This window comes from Cervus canadensis, chromosome 23 (genome assembly GCF_019320065.1).
Source record: "Cervus canadensis isolate Bull #8, Minnesota chromosome 23, ASM1932006v1, whole genome shotgun sequence".
Classification (NCBI taxonomy): domain Eukaryota; kingdom Metazoa; phylum Chordata; class Mammalia; order Artiodactyla; family Cervidae; genus Cervus; species Cervus canadensis.
In genome coordinates, this window is record NC_057408.1 from 48067266 (window position 1) to 48082397 (window position 15132).

The window sequence follows — 15132 nt, forward strand, 5'->3', positions numbered from 1 at the left end:
CAAACCCTACTAAGTAAAGCTGGGTACACTCTGTTCCCCCATCATCCCTTCACTGGGATGAGAAGCTCCGAATCTGTGTGTGGGATTGAGGTGGAGCTGGTGGCAGATGCATCCATAATGCATGGTGAGGGGTGACTGCTGAGACTTACGTGTCTATACATACACGGGTATAGAAATCATAAAATATTTTAATTCTCTTTTTACAGGGCCACAGGCTTCCTTGTGTCAGGTGAATCCCAGCAGGCACCTCTCTCTAGCAGCTACGAGGTGATGACGTGTTGAGAGGCCTCCGTACAGGTTGCCCCAGTAAATCGGTACAAGTTGCAATGAAACCTCTGCACCAACAGCCCTGGGGACATGGTGATGCTAAGAGTTGCTGCCTCTTTGATCGACTCAACCTCAGTTCAAGACGCAGTTTGTCCCAGCTGTCAAAAAGTCTCAAAACACCAATCATGCATCTTACCCCTATTCTGGATTTTATAAAACACTTTATATATATATATATATACATATATATATAGATAGATATAGATAGATAGCACAAGAAATGTGCCTGCGATGCACTCTAACATAGAGCACAGGAATACACACCACGGAGCCCAGCCCCAGCCTGTCCACAGGAGAAAAGTGCAAAGGTTCGATGCACACACAAGGTGTGACAGTGGAAAGGTACCCAGTGCCGCACACCAAACCTTTCCACGCAGCCCGTCTGACAGTCGCCTCTGTCCCGTTAGTGGTAATGGGAGCAGGAACAGAAACTATATGATTTTCTATGGGCAGAGGATATCCATCTGGTATGGAGAGAGTGATGGTTATCCAGAGATTAATCTAGAAATAACTGCCGAAGGTCAATATGACTCCAGGCTGGGGTCCGCAGGTGGGGCTGGCTTTGCAGGTGGAGGCTGATTCGGCATCTCTCAAACACACAGACTCTCACACTTCTCCAAACACTCCTCCAAGGGAAAGTGCACTTCCAACAGCGGCTACAAAAATAGATTGGCACGCTCTTTCGATACAGTGAGGGAATCTTCTAGAAGCTTTCCCCCTACTTCCACGAATTCTCTTCCCCGATCTGCTCTAGGACTTCGCACTCTGAGTTGGAACGGGTCTGGAGAGAAGGCCCTGGACCACGCCTGCAAGGGCTGGGTGTGGCTGCGAGGGAGTCCCAGAAGGGCCTCATGCTCCTGCTGGGGGGAGCCATCTTCTGAACGGGTCTCCCCTTCCTGGTTGAGCAGTAATCAGCTCACTGCCCATCTCGTCTGGCCAGATGGAAGACTCCCTGAAAAGTTCCCGGTACGGCTTCTGTACAGAAACAAATGTTGACAGGAAAAAAAGTTTGCTATGTCGAGTTCTAGTTTTGCATTTCCAGTAGTATGATGCTACCACTCGGGGCTCAGAAGAAATGGTCCCTGGCCCTCCCAGGAGGCCTGTGCTAGGAGCTCTGGACCAGGCGTCTGTAGTGAGGCATAACTTCGTGCTCTGGGAGGTGAAGGGCAAACTCCAAGGCCACCAGCACTGGGAACTCAAAGGCGATCAGTTCTCGTCGATTCAGCCGGAACTTCTCTTCCAGTTTCTGCAACAAAATGTAAGAAAACCAAAAGCCTTTTAGCCTTGAAATAAAAATCCTAGGTTTTCTCCATGTGTAGCCTCTATATCCATCAGCCAGCATTTATAGAGAAACCTGTTATGGGCAAGACCATGGAGGAAGAAAGGGAGGCGTCAGCTGTGTTTCCTGCTCGCAGTCCTAGGTCAGAAGGACTCATACCTCCTGAGGATCCACAGGCTGCCGGGAGTCTGGCATACATCCCACAACTTCATTTAATCCCTCAATAATCTTACGATGTCAGTGGTTTTTAAAATTATTTATTTATTTATCTGGCTGCCCCAGGTCTTAGTTGCAGCATGTGGGATCTAGTTTCCTGGCCAGGGATGGAACCACAGCCCCTTGCTGTGGGAACATGGAGTCTTAGCCACTGGACCACCAGGGAAGTCCCTGAATAAACTGAATTTTAAAATAGGCATTCGTATAACTGTCCAAGAAGATCAGTGTTTCCTTGCTTTGATGACATTCTACTTTAAAAGCAAGGACATCAAAAAGTCTACAAACAATAAATGCTGGAGAGAGTGTGGAGAAAAGGGAAAGTTCCTACACTGTTGGTGGGAATGTAAACTGGTACAACCACTATGGTGAACAGAACGGAGGTTCTTTAAAAAACTAAAAACAGAGCTACCATTAGACCCAGCAATCCCATTCCTGGGCATATACCCAGAGGAAACCATAATTCCAAAAGATAGATGCATCCCAGTGTTCACTGCAGTGCTGTTTACAATAGCTAAGACATGGAAGCAACCTAAATGTCCATCAGCAGAGGAATGGATAAAGAATTGGTACACATATTCAATGGAATATTACTTAGCCATAAACAGAAGGAAATAATGCCATTTGCAGCAACATGGGTGGGCCTAGAGATTGTCTTATTGAGTGAAGTTGGACAGAGAAAGACAAGTAACACATGATATTGCTTGTACGTGGAATCTAAAAAAAAATGGTACAAATGAACATAAGTTCATTTGTACAAAATGTACATTATGTACAAAACAGAAATAGAGTCACAGGTGTAGAAAACAAACCTATAATTGCTGGGGGAGAAAGGAAGGGAGTCATACAGTGGGAGATTTTGATTGACATATACACACTACTGCATATAACAGATAAATTACAAGGACCTACTGTATAGCACAGGGAACTCTGCTCACTGATTCTATAATGGCCTGTATGCAAAAAGAATCTAAAAAAAGAGTGGATACTATATATGTGGGGGCTTCTTAGGTGGCGCTAGTGGTAAAGAACCCGCCTGCCAATGCAGAAGACATGAGCGATGCAGGTTTGATCCCTGGGTCGGGAAGATCCCCTGGAGGACAAAATGGCAACCCACTCCAGTACTCTTGCCTGGAAAATCCCATGGACAGAGGAGCCCGGTGGGCTACAGTTCACAGGGCTGCTAAGAGTCAGATATGACTAAAATGACTTAGCATGCACACATGCACAAACTATGAATATGTATAACTGATTCACTTCACTGTACATCTGAAACTAACACAACATTGTAGGTCAACTATACCCAAATAAAAATTTTTTTAAAAGTAGAAGAAAGATATTACCACTCAGTCAAGCCCACGCCCTTCCCCAAAAAGGAGGTGGCTGAGGTCACAGGAGGCCAAGGTGTGTTGAGCCAATGTGACTGATGGACACTGTTGGTCACCATGCCCACAAGACCCCTGGCCATCATAGTGGCTTCTGTGGCTTTTGAGAATAACCTCATCCCTCTTGGTGCCTGAGTATGGATTTTTATGGCCAGACCCAATACTAGGGATCTTCAGTCTTATCAAAGGGACCCATCTCTCTGTTCTAAGACAGCCCAAGATGTGGGGTCTGACATTTGCTTCTGCAGAAGGGCCGACATCATGGTCCTGGTCCCTCAGCTGGTACTAAGGATCAGAATTCTCCCAGGCAGGGTCACCAGTCAGGCTTTTCTGAGAGACCAATGCTGGCCTGGAGCACATGCTCCCACTCCAGCCAATCAGGACTCAGGCGACTTACGTCAATTAAATGCTTGACTTCATGCTTTTTGAGGTCACTTCCGATTTTGGCCGCTAAGAGCACGCAAGCGCCGGCACAAAGCTTCCGGTTCTGTTTGTTCAGTTTTCCCTTAAGGGCGAGCTTCTCAAAGTAGACAAAGGCCATGGCCACCGTGGGCTCCTCGAGGCCACAGTCCTCCTGGGCGAGCTTCCGCATCTCTCGTTTCAGGCTACAGAAAGGTGGGAAAGAGGGAAGAGTCTTGTTAGAATGTGGAGTTTCAGGGGACTGTAAAGAAAAAGACTATCCTGTTTCGAAAGCATCTCCTCTTTCTCAATCACAAAAGGGTTATGTGGAATGGGAGTCGATCTCTATAAGCAAGATAGTTATATGTTGCCAACACACTTAAGAGATCAAACCAGTCAATCCTAAAGGAAATCAACCCTGAATATTCATTGGAAGGACTGATGCTGAAGCTGAAGCTACAATAGTTTGGCCACCTAATGCAAAGAGCCAACTCATTGGAAAAGACCCTGATGCTGGGAAAGATTGAGGGCAGGAGGAGAAGGGGGCGACAGAGGACGAGATGATTGGATGGCATCAATGACTCAAGGGACATGAGTCTGAGCAAACTCTGTGAGATAGTGGAAGACAGGGAAGCCTGGTGTGCTGCAGTCATGGGGTTGCAAGGAGTCGGACACGACTTAGTGACTGAACAACAACAGACTTAAGTTGCTGGGACTTTGAACCCTTCTGTGTTGGTCAGGCTGTATAGACCATGTCAGGTCTGGACCATGGTGAACTCAAGTGGATGGCTGAGGGTGTCGAAATGGAATAGAGTCCGTTCACAGTGACAGGAGGAAACAAAGGTCATTCCAGAGAGATAGTCACTGAGATAAACTAGGTACTTGGTATCAGGTCTGCTGAAGATCACTTATGGCCACTAACTATGGCAGAAGAGGGGTTCAACTAAGAGTGCAGCAACCAGGAGAGGGAGGCCCACAAGGTAAGGGACATATGTATACCTATGACTGACTCATACTGGTGTATGGCAGAAACCAACACAAGATTGTAAAGCAATTATCCTCTAATTTGTTCTTGTTCAGTTGCTCGGTCATGTCCGACTCTTTGCGACCCCACAGATTGCAGCATGCCAGGCTTCCCTGTCCTTCACCATCTCCCGGAACTTGCTCAAACTCATGTCCATTGAGTCGGTGATGCCATTCAACCATCTCATCCCCTGTCGCTCCCTTCTTTCCTACCATCAGGGTCTTTTCCAATGAGTCAGCTCTTCTCATCAGATAGCCAATATTAAAAATAAATAAATTTTTAAAAAAAGAGTGCAGCAACCAATCTTCTTAGGAGAGTTGCCCGGCCAGCAGACCAAGTATGAATACTTAATTTTTCTCACTTCTTGGCTCGGAACATGCCAGAATCAAATCAGTATTAGGATATGTACTCACATGTACATTGGCACATGTTCCAACACTGTATTTGTGTATAGTTTAGCCTCCATTACCACACACACACACACACACACACACAGAAATCTTGCTGTCCTGGCACACAGTCACCACAACACAGGTTAGCTTCTCTCCAGCCCAGCAAGACCCACAGATGTGGGTCACTGCAAGGCCAATCCAATCTGCTGCAGGGGAAACTGGGGCCTGATTTTGCTTTGGCTTTTTTTGCTGATGAATTATAGATAGGGCTTGGCTGTCATCGCTGGGAGGATGACTGTGGGTAGAGGGTTATCTCAAACCCTGTGATGCCAGCTCTTTTCTGTTTTGCCTGCATTTAAGGAAGCTGGGGACCGAACGTTTCCTATTCTGAGTTTTCCATAACATAAATCTTACTGAACTGTGAGCCAGAGAGAGTATGAAATGATTCCTTCATGAGCAACCTCCTCCCCCATGCCCAGATCCTTGTCAGCTCGTGTCCAGCCTCCCTCGGCTCTCACACTTCCGGGCGCTGGTCAGCCAACTTCGGACGAGCCTCTTTAATTAGAGCTGAACATGACCTGTTTCACTTCCCCAGAACAACAGGAGAGCCAGCATACAAAGCATGACCTCATGGTATGCTGGGGGAGGGGCCTGGGGGAAGTCCAGGTGGGGGCCCAGCCCCAGAGTGTGTGTCCGACTCTTTGCGACCCTCTGGACTGCAGCCGGCCAGGCTCCTCTGTTCGTGGGATTTTCCGTCCCCACCTACCTCCGAATTTTGCTGAGTGTTAACTTAATGTGAGGGAACTTCTCCTTGAAGGTCTCGTTCATGTCCTTCTTGAGATCGGAGGGCTTCACGTAGTCAATCACTGTGGTCTGAAACAGATCGGGTCACATGAGTCACTACTTAAAATATGGGTCATGGGTCATAATCACATGCAAGTCACAGCCAACTTCTAACACCCTCACCACCAGCAACGGGGAACCCAGGCCTGAGCCACCTTGAGGGCTCTGCCAGACGCAGGAGCCCGTCAGGGCAGGACCCCTTCAGGTGGATGGAAACGAAAGCCCAGACATCAGCAGGACCCGGCGACATTTAGAAACCCTGGCCGCCAGAGTCACTGCCTGGCAGGCAGTCACGAGGTTTGTGATGATGTGAGCAGGTTCAAGCAAAGAATCTCCATCTTTCATTGGGTGCCAAAGCCAGGTGAGCTCCCAGCGAGGATTCTCCAGGGGCTGGAGGTGGGATGGGGGATGACTGGATCTCACCCAGTGGCAACCACAGCAGCTCTGCTGTTTTCTGTCTTATATGTAGATATGTGCAATGCTCCTTTCCACGTTTTTTTTGGTATGTGGGATACTAGTTCCCTGATCAGGGATGGAAATTGGGCCCCCTGCTGTGGAAGCAAGGAGTTTTAACCACTTGAACTGCCAGGGAAGTCCCAGCACAACACTTCTCTTGAAAGAAGCCTCCCACTGCCTAAAGAAGTTTGCAAGTGCCTTCCAGCCACCCTAACCTTATGGAGGGGGAAACAGAGGGTCAGAGAGGTGACCAGGCTTGTCCCCACTGAGGAAAGGCGCACTGCTTTCCTGTTCTGAATCAGACTGAAAGAGCAGTGGTTAGTAGCAGCCGGGAGCAGCTTCAGGCTGCTGAAGGTGGGAAGGGTTGGGGACAGAGGCTGGAGGCTCCACATCCAGCGAGTCAGGCAACTTGCAAAAAGTGGCTTAACCTCCCTGAGCCTCGCCCTCCTTTTTGCTGCACAAGATAAGAATACCTGTCGGGCTGCTTCACAGGTTTCTCTCAAAGATCAAACGAAGAGAATCCAATGTATCTAATGCACACTGGAGAATTCTATCGAGGCGACAATGGGGAGACAGCAGCCAGCTGGGCTGTGCTCCTGTTCCACTGAGTCAGTGTCTAAGGGTGGGCTTGCTCTCAGCACTGTGATCTTGTCCAGGTGGTTTTTATGCAAATCAGATCCTCCTTTGCCTCGCCTTCAATGTTACTTCTGCAGGATCATCTTCCCTAAGTCTCCTGGTGGACTTGCCTAAATTCCAGCCATCACCCTTTGCTATACACTATGGCTCAGATAGCCAATCTCCTTCCAGACGCCACACTGTCCTTCCCGATTCCTTTGCAGCTAGGATTCCACACACAATTCCAGGTCCTCTGGGGGTGACGCACTGGTGTCAGAAAGCAGAGTGCAAGCAGAGGCTGGGCGTCTGTTCTCTCTGCTGCCAAGAGGAGTGATGGTAGAAGCCCTGGAGTCCCAGTTTCCATTTAGTGGGTGTGGACCACAGCAGGGCCGCATGGATCCAGAGTGGGCAGCAGCGGCAGCATCCTGACCGTGGAGGTGGCAGAACTGTCATCTCTGGAGCTGACGGCCGGTGCACATTCCCCTGGTCACCTGGTTCTGCAGTACGGTTTGGGGATCATTCCTGAAATCCCAACTCAGGCTGTTCCATCAGCCTCCCCAGTGATGACAGGCTGTTTAGTACCCTGTAAAACATGCTTTTCTTCTTAAACTAGCTTGAGTGGATGCTGTGCTTCATAACCGAACCAGCAGACCCTGTCTTTGTTGATGGCATTTACCCCTGTTGTAACGGGACATCTTTGGGGGGGGGACATGGGATGACAGTAGAGCTGTTTCCCCTAAAGGCACTAATGTCATCTCTTCACCGCAGCGCTGGGGGCCTCCCATGCCACTTCCTGACCAGCCCTAGCTTTAAAACAACCCAGCGAACAGCAACAACCCAGCCCAGCTTGCAGCCTTAAAGGTGGGGCCAGGAGGGCTCAGGCCATCCCAAGCCTGGACCTCCAGGAGAGGTCCTTTATTTTTATACACAGCCTCACTCTAGCTCTTGGGGGTCCAGAACTAGGGGCTTATTTTTCCCAGCAGCAGGATGAGTGGACATGTATATTTGTTTCCATGCTGGACGCTTGAGAGGAGGGTAGAGGGTAGGCCAGTGAGCTGATGCTATGAGACCCTTGGCTCAGCACTTGGACCCCAGTGAGGACTGCACACGATCAAGCCCTCAAATTCATTTTCTCGGTGGCAGAATTCTGAATCCCAGCTCTGCCACCCGGAGTTGCAGAGGTGGCCTTCTCTGCTGCCTTCTGGGGGAGGTTTCCAGCCACTCGACATCTGGGCACTAGTGCAGGCAGTTTCAGCTCTCTGTGCCTGTTTCTTCCTCTGGCTTCTCTGTCACGTGCTTTATGTTGATGGTTGCAGGGCACCAGGTGTGCAAGCTGCTTGCGATCAGGTGCTTGGGGCACGCAATCGTGGTGGCTGAGTGGGCGGTCCCCAAACCGACAGTCTGCTCCCAGGCCCTTGCTCAGACAGGACCTTGCACACTCAGTGTGCCTATGGTCCACTGTTCCAGACCGGCCGGGCGCCAAGTATGGGAAGACTTGCTCAGAGCCCAGGAAGACCCTGCAGTCAGATTTCAGAGGACGACCGGGGCTCACTGTCCTCAACTCTGGTTCCCTCGAGGGAACACTTTCTGGGAACATAGCAGCTATGGCTCCTCTGCGTGGTCCAGTGTGTCTTGAGGGAGCCGACGACATCCTCTAGAGGCTGACCTCCCCACATTCCCTCCCCTTCCCGAGAGACAGCTGTCTTCTTCCCAGTGATGGGGGTGAGCGAGGGGGCAGTACTCAAGGCTGAGTTGCAGTGTGACCCCAGCCACTCACTTGTTCTGGCTCGTGTGTGTATGGTGTGTGTGTGTGCACACACTCAGTCATGTCCAACTTTGCGACCCCATGGACTGTAGCCCGTCAGGCTCCTCTGTCCATGGAGTTTTCCAGGCAAGAATACTGGAGTGGATTGCCATTGTCTTCTTCAGGAGATCTTCCCGATCTGATTCAGGGATCGAACCCTTGTCTCTTACATTTTCTGCATTGGTAGGCGAGGTCTTGACCACTAGCATCACCTGTGAAGCCCAAGGCTCAAGAGAGAATGAATTAACCAGGAGGCCCACACTTTGTTCCAAGTCTCCTCTCCCTCTAATTGCATGGTTTTATGAAGACTCGCACTGTCTGGGTTTTGCCACTGCACATGTGTTCCTAGGAATCAAAGTGCTAGTAAATGGGCTGTGGGCTCCTCCTGGCCTGGGACAGAGCCGGTGGCCACTGCATTCAGTGCCACCAAATTCCTGGCCAGGGGATTGGCCAAGTGCAGGGGTCCTTGTGGCCCCAGCAATGGCCAACAGCTGGGCCAGGCAGGCTACGTGAGGGACAGGCAGTTCCATCCTTGGTGCCCGCAATTTGCAGAGGAGGGGTGAGAGATGGCTTCCATGTGCTTTCTCACAGCTGCCTGGCTGCAGGGATGCTGTGTGTGCACAGATGCAGAAAGAAGAGGGGACGTCAGCTGGGAGGAGGCTACCATCCCAAATGCAGAAGGTCCAGGGGGATGCAATTCGGAAAGGAGCCCTGCTGGGCCTGCCCTGCCGGGGACAGTGGCAGAGTTAGGGGGCCAGCCTGGAGGCTGATGCCTGCACCCCTTCTGAGATAGCAGACAACAGCAGTTAGGCCACAACCTAGTGGCCTAACCTAGCTAGAAGCATCTACCACATCTACCGGAGATGCTGAGACACCTTTGCTTTATTCAGAAACAAAGACTTGACTCATCCTGAGAGAAGGGAGGGAGCCTCCACGGAGGAGCTGAAAGTGGGCCTGGTTCTGGCCCACGGCAGCTACCATGATGCCCCAAGGTGGAGGCCTCTCGGGGTTGGGGTAGGGGGCAAGCAGGGGGGAAAGCGAGGCAGCAGGAGTGTGTCAAGGAGGGCACGTGTGCCCCAGTAGCAGTGCTGGAATGAGGGGCTTGGAGCTGACAGGTTGCTGGTCTGATTCCCAGAGAAACAATAGAAAATGTGCTTCCACCCGGGGCCTGGGAGGGTTCTCCTTCCTTCTGCCTGCATTTCCGAGCCTCACATCTCCCTGGGAATTCTTAAGGCAGTTCTGCAAGACGTGAGCTTGCAGTCGACTTTGCTAGTGCTCACCTTTGGGTCGGAGGAGCCCCTGGGGGCAGGAACATTCCAAAGGAGCCAGGTTCCAGCCGCAGGGCTGCCTGTCACCCGGGAGACATGGGGAGCCTGGGGAGCCGTGTAGCCACCCCTTCACCCTGAACCTCGCTTTCCAGGGCCTGTGACACAGAGGATACAGGCAGTGATGGGTGCAACTCCTTCGACACTTAGAGCCACAGCCTCCACGGCACTCGCCCGCAGTCCACCAGGCTCCGAGCCCAGCTGGGCATCGGAAAGCAGACGTGACGTGCTCGCTACGGAAAGCGGAGTCCCAGCCCTCCATGAAATCTCTAAAACCACACACGGCCAGGCATTCCAGCTGTTCCCTGCTTACTCCTCTCCCCTGTGCTGTATGCTCTGTGCTCGGCCCCGTCTGACTCTCTGACTCCATGGACTGTAGCCCATCAGGCCCCTTTGTCCATGGGATTCTCCAGGCAAAAATACTAGAGTGGGTTACCATTTCCTCCTCCAGAGGATCTTCTCTGACCCAGGGATCGAACCCACATCTCCTGCATTGGGAGGCAGGTTCTCTTCCATTGTGCCACGAAGGGAGAGGAAAGCAAGTCACAAAGAAACTTCGGGAATGAGTGCACGGACAACACAGCCTGGGGCTGCATTTGTTGCTATTTCTACCCACCGATTCCAAACACAGGATCCTGGATCTAACCTCTGTCCCATCCCCTAAGGTGAGCAGCTCTTCAGGTTCTCTCACTGAAATGAAATGCGTTGCTTCGAGGAGAGCCACACAGGGCAAGCTGCCTTTGTCAGAGTTACACCATCACGTGGACTGGGCAGGTGTGCAAAGCATGTCCGCAGTCGCAGATATGTGACGGGCATTCATGTGGTACCACAGAAACTTCTAGAGTCCTGTCTCCACCCACCTGAGCTGCCACTGGGGAGGTGTGGCCCCTGAGGTCACACATAGCCAGCTCGCATTTGGATGTACTTCTAAACACTCAGTTCTTAAGATGGTGGTTAAAGAGCAGGAGCTGATCCCGTGTGTGCGGCATCACGTTCAAACTCATAGTGTGATAATCGAAAATCTGAGACAAATACAGAGAAGGGGAGCAGATGCTACAACACCTTGGGTGAAACGTAAAACAATGCTTCACAAAAAAACAAAAACAATGCTTCACATTAGTTTTACAAGAAAAAGCAGATAAAAAAACCCAAACCACAATACCGATGCAAGCCACCACATAGATAACCCTTGAAAACATAAGTGAGAGAGGCCAGAGGCAAACGACCACATAGTGCATGATTCCACCTTCATGAAATGTCCACCATAGGCAAGTCTATGGAGACAGAAAGTACATTATTGGTTGCCTGGGGCTTAGAGGATGGGGGCGGCTGTTTAGGGCTATGGGGAGCTTTTTTGGGGGATGATGAAAATGTTCTGAAGCTGATTGTGGTGATGGTTGCACAGTTTTGTGAGTATACTAAAAACCACTAAATTGTACACTTTAAAGAACTGAGTTGTACAATACATGAATTACTATATAACTAATAAAGCTCTGGGGCTTCCCAGGTGGCTCGGGGGTAATGAATCCGCCTGCCAATGCAGGAGACACAGGAGACTTGAGTTTGATCCCTGGGTCGGAAAGATCACCTGCAGGAGAAAATGATAACCCACTGCAAAATTCTTGCCTGGAGAATCTCATGAACAGAGGAGCCTGGCAGGCTACAGTCTGTGGGGGTCGCAAAGAGTTGAACATGACTGAGAAGCTGAGCAAAGCAAAAGAAAAAAAAAACAAATAAAGCTCTTACCAAAAAAAAAAAAAGAAAAAACCCAAACCCAAAGTGGAAAACAAAACCCACTGTGACGCAATAAGGCATTTTAACACTTACACCAAAAGCCAGCAGGCCTCAAAGCCCTACTGCTCAGCGTCTATGCAGGTGACTGGCGGGGAAGTTCCAGGGCCCCTTCCAGTCTCCAGAGAGGCCCAGCAATGGTGTGTTGGTGACGCTCAACTACTTGTCTTAGAGAGGGTCTCCCAAATAAGCTCCAGGCACTCTGAAACCTGGGGGCCTGGACAGAGCCTTGCAAGGGAGGGGCCCTTGGACTCAAAACTGCTTAGCTTCTCAATAAATCCACCTGCAGACAGGAAAGTAAGTGCCCACATCACCCAGACAGCTTTCAACGAAAAGGAAATAAGGAGGGAAAGCAGAATCCAATCTCACGGAAGGCTGGGTTAATCTTCCTTTTATTGCTTTCTATTCCCTCCTGTTCAGCATCTCACACTGGCCTGAAACATTAAGTTCTAAGATATATTCCCGTAAACCTGGGGAGATGCTGAGATGGGAGGAGGGGCTTTTCTGGGAGTCTTTAGAATGTAATATAAGAACAGGCACTTTATCACAGAGGTCAAGCCAAGGGATGTGCTCTTGAGATGCAAATATGCTAAGTCACTCAGTCATGTCCAATTTTGCGACCCCGTGGACTGTAGCCCGCCAGGCTCCTCTGTCCATGGGATTCTCCAGGCAGAAATACTGGAGTGGGTTGCCATTTCTTCCACCAGGGGGGATCTTCCCAATTCACGAATCGAACCCGCGTCTCTTGCATCTCCTGCATCGGCAGGCGGATTCTTTACCACTAGTGCCACCTGGGAAGCTCCTGAGATGTAAATACCTACAGATATCATAAAGGTTGTGAGTCGGCATTCTTTCTGATGTCAAAACAGTTCGTGAGAGCTACCTTCCTGAGAGACAAGAATCCAGAAGTCCATTCACAGAACATTAATTTTGTTGGCTTTATCTCAGTCAGCTCTTTTACTCACTTTCTCCTCTCAACTGCTCTCCACACCCATAAAGAGGAAAAAAAAAAAAAGCCCACTACCAACTTGGCTGCCAGGTTCTAATGATAAATAACCGTTGTCAAGTGAAATGTAAATTATAGGCCAGGAGGCGCATAGGGCAGGAAGCACCGGTTTGGGGAGCCGAGGTGGAGGGCTCTGGCCCTCCCTCTCCTCGTTGAGAAACCACCACGAAGCTCAGGCCCTACAGGAACCTGCTTGTAGCCAGCAGACTCCACGGGCTTGCTTGCTTTCTTTTTTTATAAACAAACTTTATTTTATATTGGAGTACAGCCAAATAAAAATACTGTGATAGTTTCAGGTGAGGACAAACAGACTCAGCCATCATGTACACATATCCATTCTCCTTCAACAGATTTTCATGTTCTGGCGTCACCTTCTAGAAACTTTAAGGCCAACACCCAGGGACAGCTGCAATCTGACTTCCATACCTGCCCCAGGAAATTTTTTTTTTTTTGGTTCAAACTTCTTCGCCCTTTCACAGTGGCAGGTACTGGGAGTGACTTGCTTGGGTCAAAGTTAAAAAATACAACTATAACTAGGAATGCAAGGCTGGCTTCAAAGGATTCCTCTTAAACTTTGTAAATAACAGCCTTCTTTCTCAGCCTCAGGGAATGTTCATCTCTGGAACCCTCCCACTTTGAGGGATGTCCCACTGGTGGTGATGAGTGGCCCTTTTATCATCTATGGAGAACAAATGTGAACCTTCAACTACACCCTGGTTGGTAGACATTACCTCCACTGACTCAGAAAGCCCACTCCCAGGTATTTATGCAAGAGAAATGAAAATGTACATCCACAGAAAGGCTTGTATGGGAATGTTCATAGTAGCAAGATTCATAATATCCCTAAATGTAAATAATGCAAGTGTCCATCAAAAGCAGAATGGACAAATAAGTGATGGTCTATCCATACAATGGAACCCTACTCAGCAATTAAAGAAAAACAAACTGCTTATTCATGAAACATGAGTGAATCTTACAGATATTAAGTTGTGTGAATGAAGATAGATTTTTAAAAAAGCACATATTGATAGGACACGATTTCGTTCCTATGAAGTTCTAGTAGAGGCAAAACCAACTTTGGTGACAGAAGTCAGAATGACAGTTGTCTTTGTTGGGAGCAGGCATGATGCAGAATAGGATGGAAAGGAGAGAACTTTCTTTTTTAAAAAATTTAATTAAAATTTAAAACATTTTTCGGCCACACTGCATAGCTGGATCTTAGTTCCCTGACCGGGGGTTAAACCCATGTCCCCTGCATTGGAAGCACAGAGTCTTAACCACTGGGCCACCAGGGAAATCCTGAGGGAACTTTCTAAATGGACAGATGTGGTCAGAGTGGAGGATGGAAAATTCATGGAACTATACACTTTCAATGGATACATTTGATTAAAATTATATCTTAATATGAAGAGAAAAACAATGCTGCAGGATTTCATGGGGTAAAAGGGCTAGCTCGTCACTATAAAGGTGGCTTGATTCTGTAGAGGCCACACCAACACCTCAGACCCTGAAATTCCACAGGTATAGGACCACCTCAAAACCCGGAACAGTCCCTGTTTCCTAAACCTGGGCCCCTGTTGAGCTGACTAAACTTAAACTGCCCTGGGGGCCTAGCGGGGACAGGCCTAGGGTGGCAGGACTGCAGAGGCCTTGGAGGCTGATTATTTAGGGAAGTGGGTGGTTTTGCTCAGACTGTGAGGGACTTGCTAGTCCCTTCCCCAAACTCCACAGCTGGGAGCCAGGGAGCGGGGCAGAGGGGCTGGGCTCACAGGACTTACGTCTGCCTGCAGGGGGCACCCTGCCAATCACTAGGGGTCACTTGGCGGCAGGAATCACTTGGGGTGTCAGTTCTTCCCGCCCACCTACAGACAGGGGCCCCACACCCTCAAAGAGGGCCCTCAGCAGCCTGGATCAGGTGACCCTGTAGCTCCTTCTGTCCTCCTTGGTGCCGATGTGCTCAGCTGCTTCAGTCATGTTCAATTCTTTGCGACTCCATGGACTGTAGCCCGCCAGGCTCCTCTGTCCATGGGAATCTCCAGGCAAGAATACTGGAGGGGGTTGCCGTTTCCTCCTCCAGGGATCTTCCGGACTCAGAGATCGAACTTGCATCTCTCACGTCTCCTGCATTGGCAGGCGGGTTCTTTACCTCTAGCGCCACCATCCACATAGTTAATAATAGTCGGCGCCTATTAACCAGCACAGTTCTCTGTGTATGGGATCAAGTTAGTGGAGTGAATTTGTCAGGATCATCAGTCTATTGACTTCCCCGCGTG

The 15132-nt window shown here is 49.6% G+C and overlaps 1 protein-coding gene across 2 annotated transcripts in view; it reads right to left on the reverse strand.

Annotated features, from left to right (window-relative positions):
• Positions 1 to 459: 459 nt before the first annotated feature.
• The window catches only part of CABLES1 (Cdk5 and Abl enzyme substrate 1), a 99826-nt gene continuing 85153 nt past the window's right edge, over positions 460 to 15132 (reverse strand). For both annotated transcript variants that reach the window (XM_043444068.1, XM_043444067.1), the window contains 3 exons: positions 5786 to 5892; positions 3602 to 3809; positions 460 to 1573 (listed from right to left, as the gene is read on the reverse strand). In XM_043444068.1, coding sequence (XP_043300003.1) covers positions 1433 to 1573; positions 3602 to 3809; positions 5786 to 5892 — 456 coding nt within the window. In that variant the 3' untranslated portion in view covers positions 460 to 1432. The remainder of the gene's footprint in view (positions 1574 to 3601; positions 3810 to 5785; positions 5893 to 15132) is intronic.